Here is a 22,560-nt window from a genome sequence, read left to right on the forward strand (position 1 = left end):
GACCAAATACACGTGTTCTGTTGCGCATGGGAGCACACACAATAATACGCAGGACAACAAAACTAGAAGATTGAGGTCGCCCCACCCATCTCGACGTCAGGTTTCCAAATGAATACAAAACAAGCTCCGTTGTGGGGCTCTAGACAGCCCTGTGGTTAAGAGCACTTTCAGCCTGCCCGGTCTCGCGATGCATGCCTTTAGCTTCAGCACTCCCAGGGAGCAGAGGCAGACAGGATACCCACCGAATTCGAGGCCATCCTGGGCTACATGGTGAAAGCATGTCTAAAAGCACTTGGTCTTGTAGAAGGCCCAAGTTGGGTTACTAGCACCTACGTCAGGGAGTTGCCACCCTGAAACTCTTATCTTCGCCCAAACACATACATCTTAAAATAAATCTTTAAAAACAAAGCCGCGCTTGATAAAAGATTGCAGACCGAAAGAAGTGACCAGCGTGGGGCTTACACACCCGGGTTTCCGTGCCAGTACTACGCGTCTGGTGGTTTCTGATGTCATCTTATAAGCGCCGGAAGTGATTTCGCGCTGCCTAGGAAACAGGACGCGTGCCCAGTAGTAGCCAAACCTGGGACAGCCGCGCCCACTCTGGCGCCATGGAGCTTCCCTCTGGGCGGTGTGGGGATCCTCGTTCTTGTGACGACGAGTCGGACCCAGAACCAGATCCCGACCCTGACGCTCAGGCAGAGGCCTACGTAGCCCGTGTGCTCACCCCGCCCAAACCTGGCCTGACCCCGCGGCGCTCGTCGCTGCAGTCCACGCTCCCCTCGTCCCTGGGGGCGCCGGAGCGAAAGGCTACCTCTAAAGTCCCGGCCGTGCGCCTGCCGGGCCTCCTGAGCCTTCCCCCGGAGCTGCTGCTGGAGATTTGCGCTTACCTGGATGCGCGGGTCGTGCTCCATGTCCTGCCGTGCGTGTGCCAAGCGCTGCACGACCTTGTGCGTGATCATGTCACCTGGAGGCTACGCGCTCAGCGCCGCGTACGCGCACCCTACCCAGTGGTGGAAGGTACGCACACCCCTGGGAACAGGAACTCATGGCAGGCTTGGGGCGGTAGAAAGAGGTACCTGGCCTGCGTATGCGCACAGCTTCTGGAGCAGGCATCAAGACTGTCCCGGCTCTGGCTGGAGGCAGAGAGATTTTCGGGTTGTTGCCCAATGCTTTGTTTGTTTGTTTTTGTTTTTGTTTTTCGAGACAGGGTTTCTCTGTGTAGCCTTTGCTATCCTGGACTCACTTTGTAGACCAGGCTGGCCTCGAACTCACAGCGACCCGCCTGCCTCTGCCTCCCGAGTGCTGGGATTAAAGGCGTGCGCAACCACGCCCGGCTGTTGCCCAGTCCTTAATCGGCCACATTGCAGATCTCTAAACTTAGAATTCGAAGATTTCCCTGGGCTAGGCTTTGTTAGCACTAAGGCCCTAGCTCTGATGGGGAATGAATACTCTAGGACTTCTTGGATTGTAACTGAAGTCAGAATAAATACAAAGAACCCCCCCCCTGCCCCGCCCCCGGTCCCCCCCTCCCCCTCTCCGCCGCTGTGGATGCAGCCTGAGGCACAAGCCTCAACTAGCCTAGCGTAGCAAAGCCTTTGACCCCAAGAGCGTTTCTAGACTCCCAAAGCCTGAACTAGCCACGAGATTTAGGGGCTGGGATTGTTATGTCTCGCTTGTTATCTTTTCTATTTTATTTTATTTTATGTCGGGGGACAGGTTTTGTGCTCCAACTCCTCCTTCCTTAGCCTTACAAGGCTAGCCTGCCGTCTTTGCAGAGCTGGTGTGTTATTCCTTCTGCCCTTGAGTCCATTGGTCTCTGGAGGAAAAGACAACTTGAAGTTGATGGTTTTGAGTTATTTGTTTGGTTTGGGTTTTTAAGAGTTGTACAGAAGGAAGGGGGGCTTTGGGTATGCTAGGCAAATGCTTCGCCACGTGGCACATCAGTCCTCAGCACAACTCTGACGTATTGCTGATTCTCATATTAGGAGGCTCTTGCTTCCTGCAGACCTCTGGAATAGGGAGTTGCCCTCCAGCCCCCAGTCAGATTTCCAAACAGCTTTGATAAAAACAAGTGCTTGAGCCCAGCACTCGGGAGGCAGAGGCAGGCGGATCTCTTGTGAGTTCGAGGCCAGCCTGGTCTACAAAGCGAGTCCAGGACAGCCAAGGCTATACAGAGAAACCCTGTCTTGAAAAAACAAAACAAAATAAAAACAGGTGCTCGGACCTCATCAGAATGGCTGAATGGCTGACCCAGGCTTTAGATTATGTCTAGGAAGAAAGGGGAGGGGGAGCTACTAGGGATAGAAGCCGGGTCCCTGTGCTTCCTCCTGAGCTCTCTGCTGCCAAGCCACACTTCCCACCCCTTGGCTTCTGTTTCTTGGTGTTGCTTCCTGGTTTACAGTTAGAATTTTAAGAACTGTGTCCCTGGATCTGGGTCAGGTGGCTAAGGCCAGAAGGGCCCTGGAGAGAACGGAGGGTGAGCTTGCTGTCACCTGGGCTTGGTTTTGGGGATGAAAGTTGGAAAGTGTAGTTTAGGTTTCTTTTTCTTTTTCTTTTTTTTAATGTTAAAAAAAGATGTATTTATTTATTAAGTATACAATGTTCTGCCTGCATGTGTGCCTTCAGGCCAGAAGAGGGCACCAGATCTCATTATAGATGGTTGTGAGCCACCATGTGGTTGCTAGGAATTGAACTCAGGACCTCTGGAAGAGCAGGCAGTACTCTTTACCTCTGAGCCATCTCTCCAGCTTCCCCCTTTTTAAAAAAACATTTTAAAAGATTTATTTATTTATTTTATGTATATGAATGCTCAGTTTTCATGCACACCAGAAGAGGGCATCAGACCCCTTTACAGATGCTCGTGAGCCACCATGTGGTTGCTGGGAATTGAACCCAGGACCTCTGGGAGAGCAGCCAGTGCTCTTAATTGCTGAGCCATCTCTCCAGCCCCTAGCCTAGGTAACTTAGAGCTGGGGTAAGTATTCATAGTCCTGCATGGGGGATGGGTGGTCAAACAGCCCGCGGCAAGGCCAGAGTCTGCCTGCTTGGGGTAGGAGATGGTATCCAGGTGGCATTCTATCCAGGTCTAGTAAAGGCTGGGCCCGCTGGCAGCTGGGGGTGAGCTGTCAGGTGATGCTCACTGCGGGTCCTGCGCATGGTACCCCACAGAGGAGGACTTTGACTGGCCAGCCGCCTGCATTGAGCTGGAGCAGCACCTGGCCCGCTGGGCAGAGGATGGACAGCGAGCTGAGTACTTCTGCCTGGCTGATGGTCACTTTGCCTCCATTGATGCAGTGTTGCTGCTCGAGGTGAGGGGGTTAGGTGGGAGGCCAGGCAGGGTAAGGGGTGGGGGAACCTCAACAGCATCTCCATGTTCTCCTTCCAGGGTGGGGCACTGTGTCTCTCAGGCTCCCGAGATCGGAATGTCAACCTGTGGGACCTGCGACATCTAGGGAAGGAGCCTAGCCGAGTTCTGGTGAAGGCCTTGGGCACCCAGGGCAACAGCACACACAAGGCGAGCCATCTTGGGGGACATGAAAGGGGCGGGGCTGCAGCTAAGGACTGGGTTTTGATATCCGGTTGCATAGACTTGATCTGTCTCTGCTGTCAGTTTAACTTTTGGTGAGTTCAGTTTTCACTATGTAGTGGGTAGTTAAGACGAAGGTGGACATGGATTAAGTATTGATCTGCATATGCCATAATTTGAGTCTTTGGCACACAATAGGTGCCCAATAAGTCGTCACGCGTACCTCGAAAGGTTCGGTATAGAACAGTTGTAAAGCTGCCACTGGGGTCAGCTAGCTTTCAGTATGGCTGTGCTTTCATGAGAGGTGCCTGGTGAGGGACAGCCCTACTGATCATTAGGGTGAGATCTGCACCCATGACCAACACAATGAGTGCTGAGTCCAAGCGTCCACTCTGTTAACACCCTGTCTGGGTGGTCGTGGGTGAGGAACTCGACCTCTCCGTGCCCACGTTGCATCATTTATCAGACAGCATGTGTTACAGAACCCTTCTCAAAGGGCTTTCCAGGGAATGTGTTGACCAGATGCCAGCTCACTGCACACAGTAACTGATAAGGCAGAAACTGCCCCTCCCCCCTTTTGTAAATAGAAGAGGGAAGGCATTTGAAATGTATGTATGTAGGTGTTTTTCCTGTATGTATGTCTGTGACCAAGTGCACATCTGGTGCCTATGGAGGCCAGGAGAGGGCATTGGATCCCTTGGAACTAGAATTACAGGTAGTTGTGAGCTGCTAGGTGTGTGCTGGTTATCAAACCTGGGTCCTCTGAAAGCTCTTAACTGCTGAGCCATCTCTCCAGCCCTGGAGGCAGCATTCTCAGTGCAGTGGTTTGAGGCCTCAGACATCCCTCCATTACTGTGGCCCTGGGTGGCTTATGTCTGTAACGCCAGCACTCACAGGAAGCTAAAGGTGAAGGAGTGGTTTGAGTGCCTAATGAGTTCCAGCCTGGACCACAGAGTCAGACTGTCTCAAAGGGCAAAGATAAAACAAAAACAAGCCAATGAGGACTGCTGGACTGTGGTGAGGCGCTGGGTTCTATCCTAGCATGGGGTGGGGGAGGGGAACACAGAGAGAGACGGACAGGTCTCCAGAGTGGCCATGTGTGTTCATGGCCCCAGGCTTGTCAGGCTTGCAGACCCAAACCCTGAGCTCCCACATGTGCTTTGCAGGGAGATCTTCAGTTGTTTCTCTCTTCCTTCTGAGCCGTGGTGTTGTCATCTGTGGGAAGGGATTTACACAGAGTGGGGATCACGTGTGATACTGCAACCTGTGGGAATGGGCGTGAAGGGGGGCAAGCTGCTTGGCTTTGGGTCAATCTGGTTTCCTCTTGGGCTTTGGACAGGAGAGAGTCATGAGCTGTACAGCTCCTTACCATGATGGGGTCTAATGTGACTGTTGTGCCTGCTCCCACAGGGCTGGGTCTGGTCGCTAGCAGCACAGGACCACCGTGTGTGCTCCGGCTCTTGGGACAGCACTGTGAAGCTGTGGGACATGGCGGCTGATGGGCAGCAGTTCGGTGAAATCAAGTGTGAGGGGGCCCGGGCAGGGGGCCTGGGTGGGTAGGGCCCTGCCCAGCCATCACCCCAGTCTTGTGTGCCGTGTGTCTCCAGGGGCAAGGCGGCAGTGCTGTGCCTTTCCTACCAACCTGACATCCTGGTGACTGGTACCTATGACAAGAAGGTGACCATCTATGACCCCAGAGGTGAGCCCTGACTCCTAGCACTTAGAAGGCCAAGAAAAGCAGATCTCTGTGAGTTCAAGGTCAGCATGGTCTACATAGTAAGTTCTAGGCCAACTAGGGCTACACAGTGAGATCCTGTCACAAAAATCAAAGAATCACAGCAACAGAAAAGAACGTAGTGTGGGGTGCAGGGGCTGAGAGATGGCTCAGCAATTAAGAGCACTGGTGCCTTTCCAGAGAACGTGGGTTAAGAAGCACCCACATGGGAGATAAGAAACATATCTGTTCCTCCAATTTAAGAGAATCCGTTGCCTTCTTCTGGTCTCCATTGGTGCTGCGTGCATGCCATACACAGACACATAGGCAAACTACTTGTATACATAAAACAAAGAAATCTCAAAGGTGGGGAAAAAAAAACCCCAAACAAACAAACAAACAAACAAAAAAAAAAAAACCAGAGTCATTTGAAAAGAGAACGTTGGTGGGTGACCTAAGCCAGCTTGCACGGCAAGCCTATGTTTCTGTGATGTCATTCTTGTTCTGAAGATTGAGCCTAGTGCTTCTTGGTGCCAGACAAGTGTTCTTCCCTGAACTTCATTCCCTTTTTACTGTTTGCATTTTGAGACAGGTTCTCACTATGTTGCTCAGGCTAGCCCCAAACTTACTCTATGTCTTAGGCTGGCTTTCACCTACTCATCTTCCTGTCTCAGCCTCCAGGCTCCTCAACAGTTGAGATAACAAGCCTACACCACAAGGCCTGGCTGCGATTAATCCCTTCCTTGCCTCTGCTTCTTGGGTGGAAGCCAAAGCCTTGTGCTTGCTAGGCCATTGCCCACCCCAGCCTCCATTGAGTCATTTAACTCTGTGAAACTGAAGGGACCCTGAGCTGGACCTAGGCTTGGGCGGACCGTGCTGGGCTCTGTATTGGGAGAAGCTGGTGGGGTTGGAGGGGCAGGTGGCATGGAGACGGGGGACAGCAGAGGCCTGTGGGCTCTGGATCCAGGTTGGGTATGAGGGGAGGGGAATGGCCAGTTGCCAGGTGAGAGGCTGAGCAGGTGGAAGGTTTTCCCAGGGGAGATGGTGGCCCAGATCCTCAGGTGGGCCTAGAGTCTGAAGGGCTCTGATGTCTTTTGTGTTCCGTGGCCTGTCATCCAACTCCAGCTGGCTTGGCCCTGGTGAAGAGCCGGAGGCTGCACTCAAGCGCTGTGCTCGCGGTGCTGGCAGATGACAGGCATATCATCTCAGGCAGCGAGGACCACAGTCTTGTGGTATTTGATCGCCGAGCCAACAGCGTCCTGCAGCGGCTGCAGGTGGGTGGCCCTTCCCTGTGGCTCAGAGGAGGACTGCAGCCCGGCCTGCCACTCCTGAGCTGCTTTATGCCTTGTCCTTCCCACAGTTGGACTCCTATCTGCTCTGCATGTCCTACCAGGAGCCCCAGCTCTGGGCGGGTGACAACCAGGGCCTGCTGCACGTCTTCGCCAACCAAGATGGTTGCTTCCAGCTTGTCCGGGTCTGCTAGGACCCCTGTCTGTACCTCCCCTGGCTCCTTGGTGACTCCTTGGGTGTGGAGGGCTAATCATGGGAGAATTTCACCTGAGTGTCACCCATTCTTTCTCCCTTAGTCCTTTGATGTCGGTCACCAGTCTCAGATCACAGGGATCAAACACTCACTGGGGACTTTGTACACAACATCTACTGACAAGACCATTCGGGTGAGAACACTGGGCCCTGCAGACCCCTCTCCCAACACACACACACACACACACACACACACACACACACACACACACACACACACACACACGCCAAGGCACCAAGGCACATATCCTGACTTCTGCCACTTGTCCCTCTCAGGTTCAGGTGCCCACAGACCCACCTAGGACCATCTGTACCCGAAGCCACCACAATGTGTTGAATGGGGTAAGGTCCTGCCCCATATAGCCTGCTGGCCTACCAAGGACCCATGCCATCCCCTAATTCTACTGTCACTGTTCCCCAGATCTGTGCTGAGGGCAATGTGGTGGTGGCTGCCTCTGGTGGCCTGTCCCTGGAGGTCTGGAGGCTGCTGGCCTGAACAGCCAGCTGGACATGGCTATGGATGGACGCTGGGATATAATATATGGCCTGTTGAGGCTGCACCTAGGCCTCTGCTCTGGAGGACTTTCCTGCTATTGGTGCTGCTGCCCTGCTCCCCAGGCCTGGGACACAGGAACCCCTGTGGGCTGGGCCCACACCTGTGCCTGTGGAGGTGACATTCTGGTTTTAGCTACTCAGGGGCCTGTTTCCTACCTTCCACCCCTGGGTTTTGTTTTGTTTTGTTTTGTTGAGACAGGGTCTCATGTAACCCAGGCTGGCCTCATACTCACTGTGTGTTTGAGGCAGGCCTTGAATACCTGATCTTCCCAAGAGCTGGGATTACAGGTGTGCCACCACATCTGAAGGATCCTGTTTTGTTAGGATTTGGGTCCCTCTCCCACAGGAGAGTGAAGGAGAAATAAATGACCTCCTGTGCAATTGTTGGAGACTGGAGTGCGACCTTTCTGTGACTGCATGTCTGTGCCAGTTTGGGGTTGTCCATGTGACTGAGTAAGGGGGAGGGTGTAGCATGCTAGGGCTGGGGTGCCTGCTGCTCTGGGTGTGCATGCACTCTAGTCTCAAGGACCCTGGACACTGTGTCATTTGTAACTTAGTGAGATGCTTGTGTGCTGTGTGGTATGTGAACTCAAAGCCCCAATATAGATCTTTGTGGAGAGCAGACATCTGCTCCACGCACCCTGTAGGAGGTATGTGGCAGAACATAGTGCAGGGCTCCTCATGCAGGGCTCTGGGTGTGCAGGCATGTGCAGCCATGACTCTGGAAGTAGGCATAGAAGGAAGCCTGACAGGTGGGCACCGATCCCCAAAAGCCTGTGATGCCCCTCTGCCTCCCACTTCAGCACACACAAGCTGCATCACAGGCGCAGTCATGTTTATTGAGGCCTTTCCTGTGGTTTCAGGGCCACGGGGGCAGTAGCATTCCGGGGGTTCATAGGATAGCACAGGGTTTCTTCTCCTTGAAAGGGTTGGTGGCAGCTGGGATGCCCACTAGGAAGGGGTCGCTCTTGGCCTGCTCCGTGCAGAACTGCAACAGATCTGTGGCAGCCTTGGACACCTGCAGGCCAGCCAAGTCAGCCACGTTTGGGTGTCCACCTGTCTGTTTCCTCGCCCGGCTGTGCCCACCCCAGTCCTGTCCCAACTCTCACCTTTATGCGGTTGATGCCTGCCTCCATCCGCAGTTGCTCCACCGCCCGGCGGGCCTGTCCGATGTCACTGCCAATGGCCACCTTGCTAGACATCTGGGAGAGGGGGGATAGGATCTTGCAACCCTGAGACTCCAAGCTTCTGCAACTCCTAGGTCCCTGGCTTCTCCTTGGTCCTGAAGATGCGGGAACACGTTTAGCTGCCTGCTGCCTCAGCTACCCTACTCTGCCTCCCTCCCCAGTGCTGGCCTGGCTGCTTAAATCCACTTCCAGTCCCTGTGGAGACTTTGAAGCTGGGCCCCAGTGAAATGCCACCAGCAGCAACAGCAGCAGCTGCTGTGACAGAAGGGGTCCATTCCCCCAGGAGGCCCAGTGGCTGCTTTGGTGTCACATGTTTCTTGGATCCCCTGGGGGAACTAGGCAGCTCTGAGGGATGTGGGACTCTGATTTGCTGGATGTCTGTGGACTGTCCCCAGCAGACCTCTCTCCCTGTCTCCCCCCCACCCCAAGGCTGTGTGTACCCTGGCTAGGCTCTTTCTTTTTAATAACTCTCCCCACTCCACCCGCTTTTTAAATGGCGTCTTGAGACAGGATCTTGCAGCCCAGGCTGACCTTGTCATCATGCCCAGTGTCACTCGTGTCTCGTACCCCTTACCATTGCTCACCCCCAGATGCTTTATTCCAGCTGCTCAGGTACCTAAGGCCTTCATCCTTCTCTTTCAGGGGCTTCCATACCTAACTGCCCCAGGGGCCGTCATGGCAGTCTTTAAGTGAAGTTCTCAGCCTGCTTCCTGTTTTGATTGTTCATGCCAGCATGGTCCCACTGGTTTGAGCCAGTAAAGTCCCCTCTGTGTCAGTTTTTCACTGTCCTGTTTGATCCCTGACTATAATGGGTATGGTGGTGCACACCTGTGATCCTGTCATTCTGGAGGCTGGCGTGGGCTACACAGTAAAACCCTACCTCAAAAAAAAACAAAAAACAAAAAAACATAAAAAACCCCAAAACCAAAAAAAACCAAAAAAACAAAAAAACAAAAAACAAAAAACAAACCAAAACCAAAACCAAAAAACGATTGGAAGTGGGAGGTGGGGTTGTTGGTGCCATGTATATTCCAAGCTACTCCAGAGGCTGGAGAAGCAAGATTGTTTCCTGGGAGCCAGGAGTTAGAGAGCAGCCTGGGCGCACAGAAGGACCCTGGCAAGAGAAACTGCTCTCCACCTGTTTGCAGCCTCTTGCAGTAAAGTCAGTCTCTGTGAGGACAACTTGTCTTGGGGACTGACAGAGGCCTTTATCCAGTGAGTTATGCTCTCACCAGCCCAGAGGTCAGCATCTTGCTGTGTCCTCACCTGCTCTTTTCCTCTGCTTGCAAATCACTGGTGAGTTTTTATCTGAGCAAAGCAGTCATTCCTCTCTTAATCAGAGCAGCTGTGGCTATGCTACAGTCAACCTTCAGTGAACTTGGACCCTCACAGGAGGGGGTGAAGGTCATCAGTCTCACTTGGGATCCCAGTCTCTGTCCCCCTGCTGGCCCCTCCCAGATGGATGCAGTCTCCCTCAGCCACACGTGGTATTGGGCACTGCTAACATACAGAGGTGAGCTGAAGGGGGCCTCTACCAATGCATCTTTGGAGAGAGAGTCTTGTAATTTTTTTTTTTTCCCCTTTTCCAAGGCAGGGTTTCTCTTTGTGGCCTTGGCTGTCCTGGACTTGCTTTGAAGACCAGGCCTCGAACTCACAGAGACCTGCCTGCCTCTGCCTTCTGAGTGCTGGGATTAAAGGTATGTGCCACCACACCCGGCTTCTATCATCTTTTGATAATAGGAATTTCTAGGTCTTCTGGCCCTGGCCAAATTGTCATGTGCTTGGGCTGGAAAGATGGCTCAGAGGTTAAAAGAACTGCCTGAGAGGCCAGCCTGGTTTACAAAGCGAGTCCAGGACAGTCAAGGCTACACAGAGAAACCCTGTCTCGAAAAACAAAACAAAAACAAACAAAAAAGAACTGCCTGCTCTTCCCAAGGTCCTGACTTCAATTCCCAGCAACCACATGATGGCTCACAACCATGTATTGTGAGATCTGGTGCCCTCTTCTGGTGTGCAGGCAAAACACTGTATACTTAATACATAAATAAATATATTTTAAAAAGTCATGTGCTTGGCATTTTTCTCCAGTCACTCTTTCCTTCAGCTAAGGTTACCAACTCCTCCATCCACCTTTCACACTTAGAATGTCTGTGTCTGTTGTAGGTCAGAGAACCACAGATGCCATTCTCAGGAGACATCCACCTGGTCCCCAAAACTTTTATTTATTTTTGCATGTATGAGCATGTGCATGCTTGTGGAGGTCAGGAGATAATTCATGGGAGTCCGAGGCGCTTTTCTTCTACCATGTGTCTTTGGCCACTGAGCCCCAACCTCAGGGATCTCTGCTTCCCCAGAACTGCTACCACACCTTTGTTTTGTTTTTTGAATTCTGAGGATTGAAGGCACACATCCAATCCACACTCTTGCAAAGCAAGGTCTTTACTGACAGCTATCTCCTTAGCCATACCTTTTGTTGATACAGGGTCTATTCAGTTGAGGCTGGCCTGGAGATTCTTCTGCCTCTACCTCCTGACTGCTGGCTGATGTGCGCACCAAGCCTGGCTTCACCATTTACCATTTCATCATTCAGACTACGGACATCAGGAGGGCAGAGGTCTTGTCCACCACTGAATCTCAGTGCCCACCAGAGAGCACCGTTTATAAACTACTCAAACTGGAGAATTAATAAGGGGCGCCCCTGTCGAGGTGCAGTGCATCATTGAGGGGATGCATGCGTTGTATACAGATCTCAGCCGCAAGCTTCTTGGGTTAAGAAGATGCCAATGATCCAGGGAAAGGTGACAGCTATGGCTGCAGGGGCAAAGAGGAGGCAATGAAGTTTGCGGAGACTCTGGGAGGCACCAAAAGGAATCACTATCCCATTTTTAAAGAAAGATTTATTACGTATACAGCGTTGTCTGCATGTACACCTGCAGGCCAGAAGAGGGCATCAGATCACATTATAGATGGTTGTGAGCCACCATGTGGTTGCTGGGAATTGAACTCATGACCTCTGGAAGAGCAGCCATTGTTCTTAACCTCTGAGCCATCTCTCCAGCCCCCCACTATCCCATTTGACAAGAGGCCCCCTGATGCCTTAAATCCTGTCCAAGGGATTCGTCTTAGAAACAATCATCTCGCTCACTGGGGACAGGAATACCTGGAAAGCCAGCTTTCAAATTATGCACTTCCATCCGCTTGAAACGGAAGTGTGCCTAAAAGGAACAAGAGTTCCAGGAGCCACTTGTACGGAACACAGGAGCAAAATGGCTGATACCAGGACCGCAAGCTCTGCCGAGGGACATGTGACTAAATAACTTCCGCCGCAACCCCTCCCCCTCCCTCCTGCCTCCCCTCCCCCTCCCTCCTGCCTCCCCCCACCCCCCAGTCACATTTCCCCGGCTCCGGCCGACCGCGCGGAGGGATCTCAGCGTGAACCGAAGCACCACGGCGGCTGTGACCCGAGAGCCGCCGCAGGCTCATGGAGGGGACCCCGCAGGGGGTTGCGCCCGCTGCGGCGCTGGCCGCCGTGCTCAAGCACAGCTCGGCGTTGCCGCCCGAGAGCGCCCAGGTCCAAGGGTACGACTTCAACCGCGGCATAGATTACCACGCACTTCTGGAGGCCTCCCGCACCACCGGCTTCCAGGCTACCAACTTCGGGCGCGCGGTGCAGCAAGTCAACGCCATGGTGAGGCGCGGGGCGGCCCAGGACGGGGATGGGGACGGGACTAGGGACGGGACCGCTCCACGTGGATTCGCGTATGAGTGTCTGGGCGGGCGGAGTCCTGGTAAATTTCCGCTCTAGGGTGGGAGGGGTTGGGGGGTGGTTAAAAGAAGGGCATTGTAGGAGGAGCTTAGCGCGGAGACAGTCCTGGATTCACGTTTCCCTATGGAAGGAGATTTGAAAAGATACTGTGTGGGTTCTGAAAGGGAAACACAAACCCTAAGTGACAGGCGTGGACCTAGAAAGGGAGGGCTAGTGTGTGCACTGGGTTGTGCTTTGTTTCTGTTTTGTTTTGACTTTTTGAGACAGGGTATCTCTGTGTAGCCTTGGGTGTCCTGGACTCCCTTTGTAGACCAGGCTGGCCTTGAACTCACAGCAATCCGCCTGCCTCTGCTTCCCGAGTGCTAGGATTAAAGGCGTGCGCCACCACGCCCGGCTGTGGTTTGGTTTTGTAGTAGTCCTGTATCCCTGAGTGCGATCAAACTCTGGAATCCAATCCAGCTGGGGTTCTTTGACAGAGGTTTGTTTGTTTCTTTCTTTTTTTGGTTTTTCGAGACAGAGTTTCTGGCTTCTGACTCACATAGATCCTCCTGCCTTCTCCTCCCAGAGGGCTGGGATTCCAGGTGGGCGCTGCCACACCCAGCGAGGTTTGGCGTCTTAGTGCAGCTTTCCTGTGCCCTTTATACCCAGATTGAGAAGAAGCTGGAGCCACTGGCAGTCGATGAAGACCATCACGAAGACCTGACCCAGAGCCGCCGCCCACTCACGGGCTGCACCATTTTCTTGGGCTATACTTCCAACCTTATCAGTTCAGGCATCCGTGAGACCATTCGGTACCTCGTGCAGCACAATATGGTGGGTCCCCGCTAGGGCTGTGCTCTCAGCCCCCTTGGGCCAGTGCACAGTAAGATTATCGTTCACTTAAGAGAAATGGAGAGGGTTGGTGTATTTGCTGCCGTGTGGAAGAACTGCTTTTGGTTTCCGGCATCTGCGTGGTGCCTCACAAATGCCTGTAGCTTCGTTTCCAGGGACATAGTCAAACACTCGTACACATGAAAAAAAAAAAAAAAAGTAATTGTAAGAAAGGATGTGAGGAGATGAATGTTTGGTTTTGGACATCCTGGCAGTTCTTATGCCTCAGCCTCTGAGTTCTGGGATCACAGGAGTGTGCCACTTTGTCTGGCTATGGCTCTGCTTTAAGCAGAGGAACAGGCTTGAGCTGGTTCTGTTGCCAAGCTCATGCTTTGGGTCTGGACGCCCTCAGGCTGATGTTAGGAGCCGCTGCTTAGAATGAGGGTCAACTCTGCTGCCTGTGACTACAGGTGGATGTATTGGTGACCACTGCTGGAGGTGTGGAGGAGGACCTCATCAAGTGCCTGGCACCCACGTATCTTGGCGAGTTCAGTCTCCAGGGGAAGGAGCTCCGGGAGAAGGGCATCAACAGGTGGGGCCCTGAGCAGTGGTGGGAGCAGGGGAGCTGGGCTGCAGGTCTGGGTAGCTGATACTGACATCCCTTCCATCCCCAGGATTGGGAACCTGCTGGTGCCAAATGACAATTACTGCAAGTTTGAGGACTGGCTCATGCCGATCCTGGACCAGATGGTGTTGGAGCAGAACACAGAGGTGGGCTGCATGGCGGATTCAGGAGAGGTGGGGCTGGAGGGTCTTGGGGGGGACCTGCATGGCGGATTCAGAAGAGGTGGGGCTGGAGGGTCTGGGGAGGGGGGACCTGCATGGGGGATTCAGGAGAGGTGGAGCTGGAGGATCAGGGGGGGTGGGGGGACCTGCATGGCGGATTCAGGAGAGGTGGGGCTGGAGGTCTCAGGGGGACCTGTGTGGAGACATGAGTTAATACTGATGCTTTCTTCCTTGTTAGGGTGTGAAGTGGACACCTTCCAAGATGATCTCCAGGCTTGGGAAGGAGATCAACAACCCAGAATCTGTGTATTATTGGGCCCACAAGGTGGGTTGGATGGGGACAGCATTCCTAGGCTCTGGCAAGCGCTGCCTTATTTTGTCTTTGCAGCCACCTGGGAGTCTCTAAATTATTTTTAGTCCTCCCAAAGTTAGATGAGGAGTGTCAAGCGCAGAGAGGCTGGTAGTTAATTTGTCTATTGAATGAAGGGTTCTCCTAGCTGTGGCCTACACTATTGGGACCACTTAGGTGTGCTGCTTATGAAGTCACTGGGCCTGACTCAGGGTACCAGGCTTCCAGAGACAGTGCAAAGTAACGAGCCGCTGCGCAGTGTGCCAGCACCTTCTTAGAGGCCTGCATGGCTTTCCTCACGCCTGCCTCCACATGTAAAGCAGAGGGCCATGTCCACCAGATAAGTCAAGCAGCCTACTCAGGGAGGAGGGGGGGACGTCACTGGGTTGGGGATCAGAGCTCTTTTGCACTGTGTGGTGTAGCTGCTAACAGGTCCTGTCTCCACACCAGAACCACATACCTGTGCTGAGCCCTGCACTCACAGACGGCTCATTGGGTGACATGATCTTCTTCCATTCCTACAAAAACCCAGGCTTGGTCCTGGACATTGTTGAAGGTGAGGTGCTAAGGCCCTGGGAGAAGAAGGAGGAGGGCCCACTGAGGCCAAGGCCTGACCTCAGCCGTCTCTCCCAGACCTGCGACTCATCAACATGCAGGCCATTTTCGCCAAGCGCTCTGGGATGATCATCCTGGGTGGAGGTATGGTCAAGCACCACATCGCCAACGCTAACCTCATGGTGAGTGGGGAGGCCACTCCTGCCCTCTGTTACAGACATATGGCATATGGAGTTATATTGGGGTGAGGCAGTCAGACAGCAGTAAGTGACATGTGTGGGATGTGGCAGTAATTCTAAGGGCATGTAAGTGATGTCAGTCAGGTAAGGCGGCTGTAGTCCCAGCTACTTGGGAGTCAAGGCTGGAGGAAGGGTTGTATGTAGTCCAGGGCCAACCTGTAATGGGAAAGGAATGCTGAAACAGGCTTCTGGAAATGTGACCTTGAGGAGAGATTTTTCAAGAGGCCTCCCACAAGCCTATGGTTATGTTTGGGAAAGGCATTCTCAGTGAGGGGACAGACAGTACAAAGGCTTCAAGGTATCTGAAGTAGCCAAGGAACAGCTTGGAGTGGGTGAAAGCAGCCCAGAGGTTGCACTGCTGAGCTAGCTGGGCCTGAGGGACAAAAAGAGGGTTTTGAAACTTGCTTTGAACGGGGACAGGACTCAGGAGGAACACATTTGTCGAGGCCCTCAGGCCTGTGGGTAAAGTAATGGGTCTGAGACAGAACAGTGCTGTAGTGGAGCAGAGGTAGGTGTGGGCTTCTGCAGATGGCTGGTGGCAGTTTCTGCTGAGCAGAGTATTAACAACTAGGCTGTCCTCTGTGCTTTCTCTTTGATGTCCAGGCTGGTCTGGACTTCTTGGATCAAATGTCCTCTTGCCTTGCTCTTGCCTTGCTCTGGAACTACAAGCCTTTGTCAGCACAGATGGCTTGTGCTGTCCCTTAACCAAAATACTTGGTGTTTTGTTGTTTTATATTTAAAGTTTGAGTGTTTACACACACACTTTAGGGCAGGAACCTAGAAGGAAATCATGTCCAGGATTTAAACATGAATGACATACAGCTTGGAGGTAATTTCACACTCTTAAAAAAAAAAAAAAGACTTAAATTATGTGTATACATGTGTCAGCGAGCACTTGCGAGTAAAACACCAGTGCCCACAAGTCTGAAGGAGGGCACTGGGTCGGTGGCTGGAGCCACCTGACATGAATGTGGGAGGTGTCTGGGTTAGAAGCATGGTGGTCACCTGCTCAGTAACTTTAGGCACTGGGCCCTTCCTAAAAGGGCTCAGGGCTGTCCCTCCTTGGCCCTGTTGTCCCTCTGTCTATGGCTTCTGACCAGGCCCTGCTCTGCCCACAGCGGAATGGGGCCGACTATGCTGTTTATATCAACACAGCCCAGGAGTTTGATGGCTCAGACTCGGGGGCCCGACCAGATGAGGCTGTCTCTTGGGGCAAGATCCGGATGGATGCACAGCCAGTAAAGGTAGGGGCTGGCTGACGAGGACACAAGGTCCATGGGCTGTCCCATGGCTCTATGGCTCACTCAGGGTCTCTGCAGGTCTACGCTGATGCTTCTCTGGTTTTCCCCCTGCTGGTGGCTGAGACATTCGCCCAAAAGGCAAATGCTTTCACAGTTGAGAAGAATGAGGACTAAGAAGGTTGTAAAGGCTTCGGGTCCTTGCCACACCTTTATTTATTACCTTTACACACCAGCCCCTCCCCGGGCCCACTCCTTGGTCAGCAGCATTTCTAGAATAAATGGTCTTTTTGTTGGGTCTTCTGAGTTTGTTTGGGTCCTGGTGTCCAGTCCATAAGCCTCAGCCTGCCCCACCCTCTGCCTCATAGGTCTCTTCTCGCCAGTACTGGATGCTGCCTCCCATGGCAGTTAGCAGGCAGGGTTCCGTGGGATGGTAAGCTAGTGCCTGGACTACACTAGAACCCACCGGCAGGGCCAGTACCAGGGCACCCTAAGGAATGAATGGTAGACAACAATGGCTGTTAGTCAGGCTGTCTCCCTGAGATCCAGCTGAAGTCTTCAGTCACCTCCTCCCTGATTTCTTGGTGGTGCTGAGAATGCTAGGCAAACCTTGCCACTGAGCTACACCCTTGGCCCAGAGACTCCGAGCCTTGAACATAGCTTATAATCCCAGCAGGTGTATCTCTGAGCCTGGTCTACAAAGCAAGTCCAGGACAGCCAAGGCTACACAGAGAAACCCTGTCTGGGGAGCGAGGGAGCAGGAAGGCCCTGGCTCAGTCTTTCTTGTAACCCGCCTGGAACCAACTACAGCCACCACCTTATCCAACTCCTTTAGCACATGCTGTTCCCCTTGCTTGACATATCCTTCCTGCTTTTCCCCCATTCCTCTTTCAGATTCCAGCTTGAGAGGCAGGGTGGAGTCAAGCCCAGCCTGGGCTATACAAAGTAAGACACACACCTCTACTGCCCTCCTTGCCGGAGGTCTCAGCTCAAGCACCTGACATTACTGCTCTTTTGCGGCCTAGGAGTGGCTGAGGTAAACACGTAGCTGGTGCCCTGGCAAGAAACGCAAGGGGAAAGCTCACCTCCACTAGGTCCCAGAAGAACACCTTCCCGTCCTCAGAGCAGCTGACCACGTGTGTGTCACGCTCACTCAGGCAGCAGTCCAGCTTGTACTTCTGGTTCTTATGGCCAACATACCTAGCAGTGGGTGGGTAGGATTAGGGGGCTTGTTCTGTGCAGCCTCAGAAGTGGAGTGAGGGGGAAAGGCCAACCATGGGGACTCACTCGCCCAGCAGCTCCCCTGTGTCTTTATCCAGAAGCCGCAGAGTGGAGTCCAGGCTTGCTATCAAAGTGCACTGCCCGTCCCGGCTGAAGCAGGTGCAGGTGATGGGGCCTGGGAGAGAGCATGGCAGGCAGGTGACTGTGGGTGCTCTTGCCTGTCTCACCACCTGCCATGACTGTCTCACTGGCCTCTGGGACCACACTCACTGCCCACGTAGTCTGAGAAGACCTGTCCCATCCTTAGGTCATAGCGCCTCACGCGGCCATCCACGGAGCTGCAAGAAAGGGTAGGTCAGTCTAAAGCACTGCACCCTCCTGCTCCAGGGCAGCTGGTGTCTGCATGCATTCTTGGCCAGGCAAAGATGCTCTTCGGCTTTGTGACTCAGGTTCAGGGGATGATTTCGTCCCACTTTAAGGGCTTTCTTTACCAACCCCCCCCCCCCCCCCCCCAGAGTTCTCTAGAGGCTACACTCCTGATTAGAACAGCAGTGAGCCCTACCTGTCTGGTTCTATATCTGCACATCTGTTAGCTGTAGCTCAGGAGTATACTTTATAAAGTTGTGATTACCTACTTTTTAAAGACAGGGTTTCTCTGTGTAGGCTGCCCTGGAATTTACTCTGTAGAGGCTGGCCTTGAACTCACAGCAATCTGCCTGCCTCTGCCTCCTGAGTGCTAGGATTAAAGGCGTGTGCCACCATGCCCGGCTGAGTTCCATTCTTAGCACAACAAATAAACCAAAACCATGTAGCAGAATGTGCAGCCTAAACTTTGCTACCGCTAGTTAGATCCTGAAATCAGCCTACTACAGATGCCAAAGCAGTTTGTATTCTCGGGGTGTGACTCTCTCCCCTACAGCACCACTGCCATCATATTTTTATCTTACACGGATGAAGGCTTTGTCTGTAAGCCCAGTCCTTAATGCCAAAGCCCCCCAAGAGCTCCCATCCCCCTTTTTGGTTTTTTAAGACAGGGTTTCTCTGTGTAGCCCTGGCTGTCCTGGAGCTCATTCTGTAGACCAGGCTGGCTTCTAACTCAGAGATCCGCCTGCCTCTGCCTCCCAAGTGCTGGGATTAAAGGTGTGCGCCACCACCGCCTGGCCTTTCCCCCTTTTTTGAGACAGGATCTCATATAGTCCTGGCTGGTCTCACATTCACTTTGAGTTTGGCCTTGAACTTCTTTCATATGCTGGGGTTACAGGTGTCCTGCTATACCTGGCTCACCAGGAAACTTTGGAAGCACAGCTACTTCAGGCCAATCTTCCCCTCAAAGAAATATGGCCTCTCACTACTCTCAGAAAAATAAATGCCCAAATGCCTCCTGCAGCCCTTCAGACCGCTCCTCCTTCCTCCTATCTGGCCTAATTGCACCTGCCAAATTCTTCTCCTTGGGGCATGGGCCTGCTCTCCCTCCAGCTAGCCACTAGGTGGCTCTAATCCGCCCATGCGTGCTCTCCATCAATCCTACCACTTCTGCCACCGAACCTGGGGGTTCTCAATTCCCTTGACTCTTGTCCTGGATGTGATTACATTTGCCACACTTCGTTTTATTTATTTGTTTTGTTTCTTGAGACAGGATTTCTCTGTAGACCAGGTTGGCGTCAGAGGCTTGCCTGCTCTGCCTCCTAGGTAGGATTAAAGGTGTGCACCACTACTGCCCAGCTCTAGACAGGCTGACTTGCTCTGGTCCTCCTGCCCTGGCCTTGTCAATGCTGGGGAGATGTATGTCACCACACCTGTATAGTTGGCAATTAGCATTTTTTGTTTGTTTTTTTTGAGACAGGGTCTCTCTATTTAGCCCTGGCTGGCCTGGAACTCACAGAGATCTGCTTGCCTATGCCCTCCAAGTGCTGGGATTAAAGGCATGTGCCACTATGCCTGGCTCATGGTTGTATTCATATATACATACATACATACATATACACACACACACACACACACACACACACACACACACACATACACACATATATAATACTTTTTGGATTTATTTTTATTTCATATGTATGAATATTTTATCTGCATGTATGTATGTGTACTATATGTGTGTCCCTGAAGGGGCTGAAAAAGGCTGTTGGATGCCCTAGAACTGGAGATGCAGATTGTTGTGAGCCACCATATGATGCTGGGAATCAAACCTGTGTTTTCTGTAACAGCAACAAGTGCTCTAAACCACTGAACAGTCTTTCCAGCCTACCATGTGTTCGGGTGACCCGCAAATATTGTATTTTCTGGCTATAAGCGTGTTCTTAATTGTTATCTGAAGCCAGCAATGCCAGCTAACAGGTTATAGAAATGTCATTTCCTCACCTGCCTTTAAAGTAAGGCAAGCTGCCAGATGGGGTGGCACACTCCTGTAATCTCAGCATTCGGGGAAGTAGAGGCAGGGGGATGTTGGTGAGTTCTGAGTCCAGCCTGGTCTACAAATTGAGTCCAGGACAGCTAGGGCTATACAGAGAAACCCTGTCTTGAAAAAAAGTAAGGTTCCTGAGTGCTGGGATTAAAGGCGTGCACCACCACTCTCAGTGTTTGCTTGCTTTTCAAGACAGGATTTCTCTGTGTAGCTCTGGCTGTCCTGGACTCCCTCTGTAGACCAGGGTGGCCTGGAACTCACAGCGATCTGTCTGCCTCTGCCTCCCTAAGTGCTGGGATTATTCTGTGCTTTTTAAAAAGAAACCAACATTAGAAAATTTTCAGTAAAGATGATCCAGGTTTGATCTCTGGAAACCACATAGTAGCTGGCTGAGGGAGCAGGATCTAAAGTCCCAGCATCCTCCTGGGGAAGCGGAGGCAGAAGAGTCAAGGGCCAGCTAGCCTGGAGTACACAGCTTGCATGGCAGAAACAGCCAGAGAGACCCTGCATTAACATAACAAAAGAGAAAACTGACTCTTTCCAGATCTCCTTACACATAAAATGCTAAAAATATTTATTTTACTTAAAATAAAAAAAGAATTCTAGCTTGAGAGGCCTTTGACCTCTGCTGATACCACCTCCCCACAGTACAGATGTACATACACTATTCTATTTATTTTTAAAATTTGTGTGTATTTGTGTTTTTGCTTGCATGTATGTCTGTACCATGTGTATGACTTGTGCCTGTAAAGGCCAGAAGAAGGTATCAGATCCCCCTGGAATTGAAGTTACAGACAATTACTTGTAAATCATCATATAGGTGCTGGGAATTGAACCTAGATTTCTTTCGAAGAGCAGCCAGTGCTTTTAACCACTGAGCCATCTCTCCATCCCTCATAGTTAACAAAAATACATCTTAAAAGACAAAACTAATGCCTGTGTTTGACCTTTTGGGACACTTATTTTGATTTGCAGAATGAAGGGTTGCCTAACTCTCTGAGCTACGCCAGGCTTTGAGATGCACACCTACAATTGCAGCACTCAGGAGGCAGAGCTGGGAGCATTGACACAAGGTCAGTCTGCTCTACATAGTGAGTTCCAGGACAGAGTGAATCCTTGTTTCAAAAACAAAACACTTCTAGGCTGGGGTTCAGCATGGTAGGCCATTTTTCTTTTCTTTCTTTAGACAGAGTTTCTCTACATAGCCCTGGCTGTCCTGGAACTGACTATATAAACTAGTCTGACCTCGAACTAATAGATCCAAATGCCTCTGCCTCCTGAGTGCTGAGGAGTAAAGGCATGTGCCACCATGCCTGCTCTGGTTCTTTCTTATATTCTTAGCACTTGGGCAGTAAAGGCAAGAGGATTAGGAATTGAAGGACACCCTGGGTTACATAAGGTCCTGTCTCAAAAAACCAAGCCATGACCACTATTCTCTCCAGTGGCACCAGGACAGGAGTGAGGTCCTGGGTCTACTACTTACCCTGCCAGGATCTCATGGTCTGACACCTTTACACTAGAAACGCCATCTCTGGCCTCATCTAGTGTTTGCACTGGCTCAGGCTTCCGAGAACGACAGTCCCAGCATCGGACACTGGAATCGATAGAACCTGTCAAGCCAACATGAAGGTGAGGTCAGGTTTGGGTCTCTGTGCATCAACCAGTTTCCAGCTGTCCAGGCCCCAGACTCACCAGACAGAATGACTGTGGCCTCTTCATTAAATTGAACGGTGTTCACCTTCTGAGAAACAGGAATTACTAATTTAGAGGAGGGGGGCTTGAGAGTGTTGGGATAAAGGTGAGTGAGGCTCCTGGTGCATGTTAGAACAAGGGCACATGTTACTGGTAGGGAAGGCGAAAGGTTCTGGTTAAACTGGAAGGAAGACAGTGAGTGAGTGCTTGGTGACTGCCTGGGTATAGGAGAGGGGCACATGGGGAAGACTGTAATGGAAGAATTTTTCCTCCTGCCACCTAAACACGTTGTTAATGAGGGTCTTCTGATTTGTACTCACTCCAGCGTGGCCCCGAAATTTGCGCACGACCTGCCCACTTGCCACATCCCACAGGACCACCGTCTTGTCCCCACCACCAGAGCAGAGGTGGCTGTTGTCAAAGGAGCTGCCGGGCAGGAAAGAGATGGTCAATAGCAACTCATGATCCTTGCCTCTGCGCTCCTACCAGCCTGGTTCCGGGCTCACCCGGCCGCATCCAGCACTTCGTAGCCGTGGCCACTGTACGTCCGCAGCAACGTCCCACGCAGCGGGTTCCACAGCTTTAGGGTTTTATCGCTGCCGCACGTCAGGCAGTAGTTGCCATCCACTGGGGAATAGCAGGCGGAGGTTAACCTGACTGCCGGCCTTACATAGCGGGAGCCGCGATGAAGACGAGGGTGCTTACCATTAAATCGCACGGCTCGCACCGCGCCCTGGCCGCAGTCTAGCGTCTTCAACCGCTTCTGCGGCAGCTCCGGGGCCCGCGGCTTTGGCTCAGGAAAAGCCATACTTCAAGTGGGTTGGTTAGCTGCCTGAAATTGCTGCCCTCTGTGCTGAGTGCCTGAAAGGACCCAGGCTTTCAAAATCCTAGCTCGGGTGTAACCTTATTATTGTCCCCCAGGATTTATTTCCTGCTTCGCACTTCCGTGATCCAATTTTCAGCGCGT

The 22,560-nt window shown here is 52.2% G+C and overlaps 4 protein-coding genes across 5 annotated transcripts; 2 read left to right on the forward strand and 2 right to left on the reverse strand.

Moving 5' to 3' along the window:
* Nucleotides 1-518: 518 nt before the first annotated feature.
* On the forward strand, nt 519-7,715 carry Fbxw9 (F-box and WD repeat domain containing 9). 2 transcript variants are annotated; one of them, XM_051168813.1, is made up of 10 exons: nt 519-1,017; nt 3,169-3,308; nt 3,386-3,514; nt 4,937-5,049; nt 5,134-5,225; nt 6,366-6,514; nt 6,601-6,714; nt 6,827-6,916; nt 7,059-7,124; nt 7,204-7,715. In XM_051168813.1, the coding sequence occupies exons 1-10, from the start codon at nt 609-611 to the stop codon at nt 7,276-7,278; spliced, it is 1,377 nt and encodes a 458-aa protein (XP_051024770.1). In that variant the 5' UTR covers nt 519-608; the 3' UTR covers nt 7,279-7,715. The 2 variants fall into 2 exon arrangements, 1 of the variants encoding a protein (XP_051024770.1); XR_007833188.1 differs by having other exon boundaries at nt 6,634-6,916; nt 7,204-7,286.
* Nucleotides 7,716-7,991: 276 nt separating this feature from the next.
* On the reverse strand, nt 7,992-8,623 carry Gng14 (G protein subunit gamma 14). The gene is made up of 2 exons (XM_051168823.1): nt 8,447-8,623; nt 7,992-8,355 (listed from the first exon to the last, which is right to left on the reverse strand). The coding sequence occupies exons 1-2, from the start codon at nt 8,537-8,539 to the stop codon at nt 8,230-8,232; spliced, it is 219 nt and encodes a 72-aa protein (XP_051024780.1). The 5' UTR covers nt 8,540-8,623; the 3' UTR covers nt 7,992-8,229.
* Nucleotides 8,624-11,933: 3,310 nt separating this feature from the next.
* Dhps (deoxyhypusine synthase) lies at nt 11,934-16,473 on the forward strand. Its single transcript, XM_051168676.1, has 9 exons — nt 11,934-12,212; nt 12,939-13,103; nt 13,571-13,692; nt 13,775-13,871; nt 14,125-14,211; nt 14,686-14,791; nt 14,869-14,972; nt 16,148-16,273; nt 16,349-16,473. Exons 1-9 carry the CDS (start codon nt 12,006-12,008, stop codon nt 16,442-16,444), a joined length of 1,110 nt encoding a protein of 369 aa, XP_051024633.1. The 5' UTR covers nt 11,934-12,005; the 3' UTR covers nt 16,445-16,473.
* A 9-nt stretch (nt 16,474-16,482) lies between these two features.
* Nucleotides 16,483-22,549, reverse strand: Wdr83 (WD repeat domain 83). The gene is made up of 9 exons (XM_051168678.1): nt 22,299-22,549; nt 22,100-22,220; nt 21,914-22,019; nt 21,594-21,642; nt 21,385-21,511; nt 17,759-17,826; nt 17,555-17,663; nt 17,353-17,467; nt 16,483-16,757 (listed from the first exon to the last, which is right to left on the reverse strand). The coding sequence occupies exons 1-9, from the start codon at nt 22,399-22,401 to the stop codon at nt 16,608-16,610; spliced, it is 948 nt and encodes a 315-aa protein (XP_051024635.1). The 5' UTR covers nt 22,402-22,549; the 3' UTR covers nt 16,483-16,607.
* Nucleotides 22,550-22,560: the final 11 nt, after the last annotated feature.

Source organism: Acomys russatus, chromosome 26 (genome assembly GCF_903995435.1).
Source record: "Acomys russatus chromosome 26, mAcoRus1.1, whole genome shotgun sequence".
Taxonomy (NCBI): Eukaryota; Metazoa; Chordata; class Mammalia; order Rodentia; family Muridae; genus Acomys; species Acomys russatus.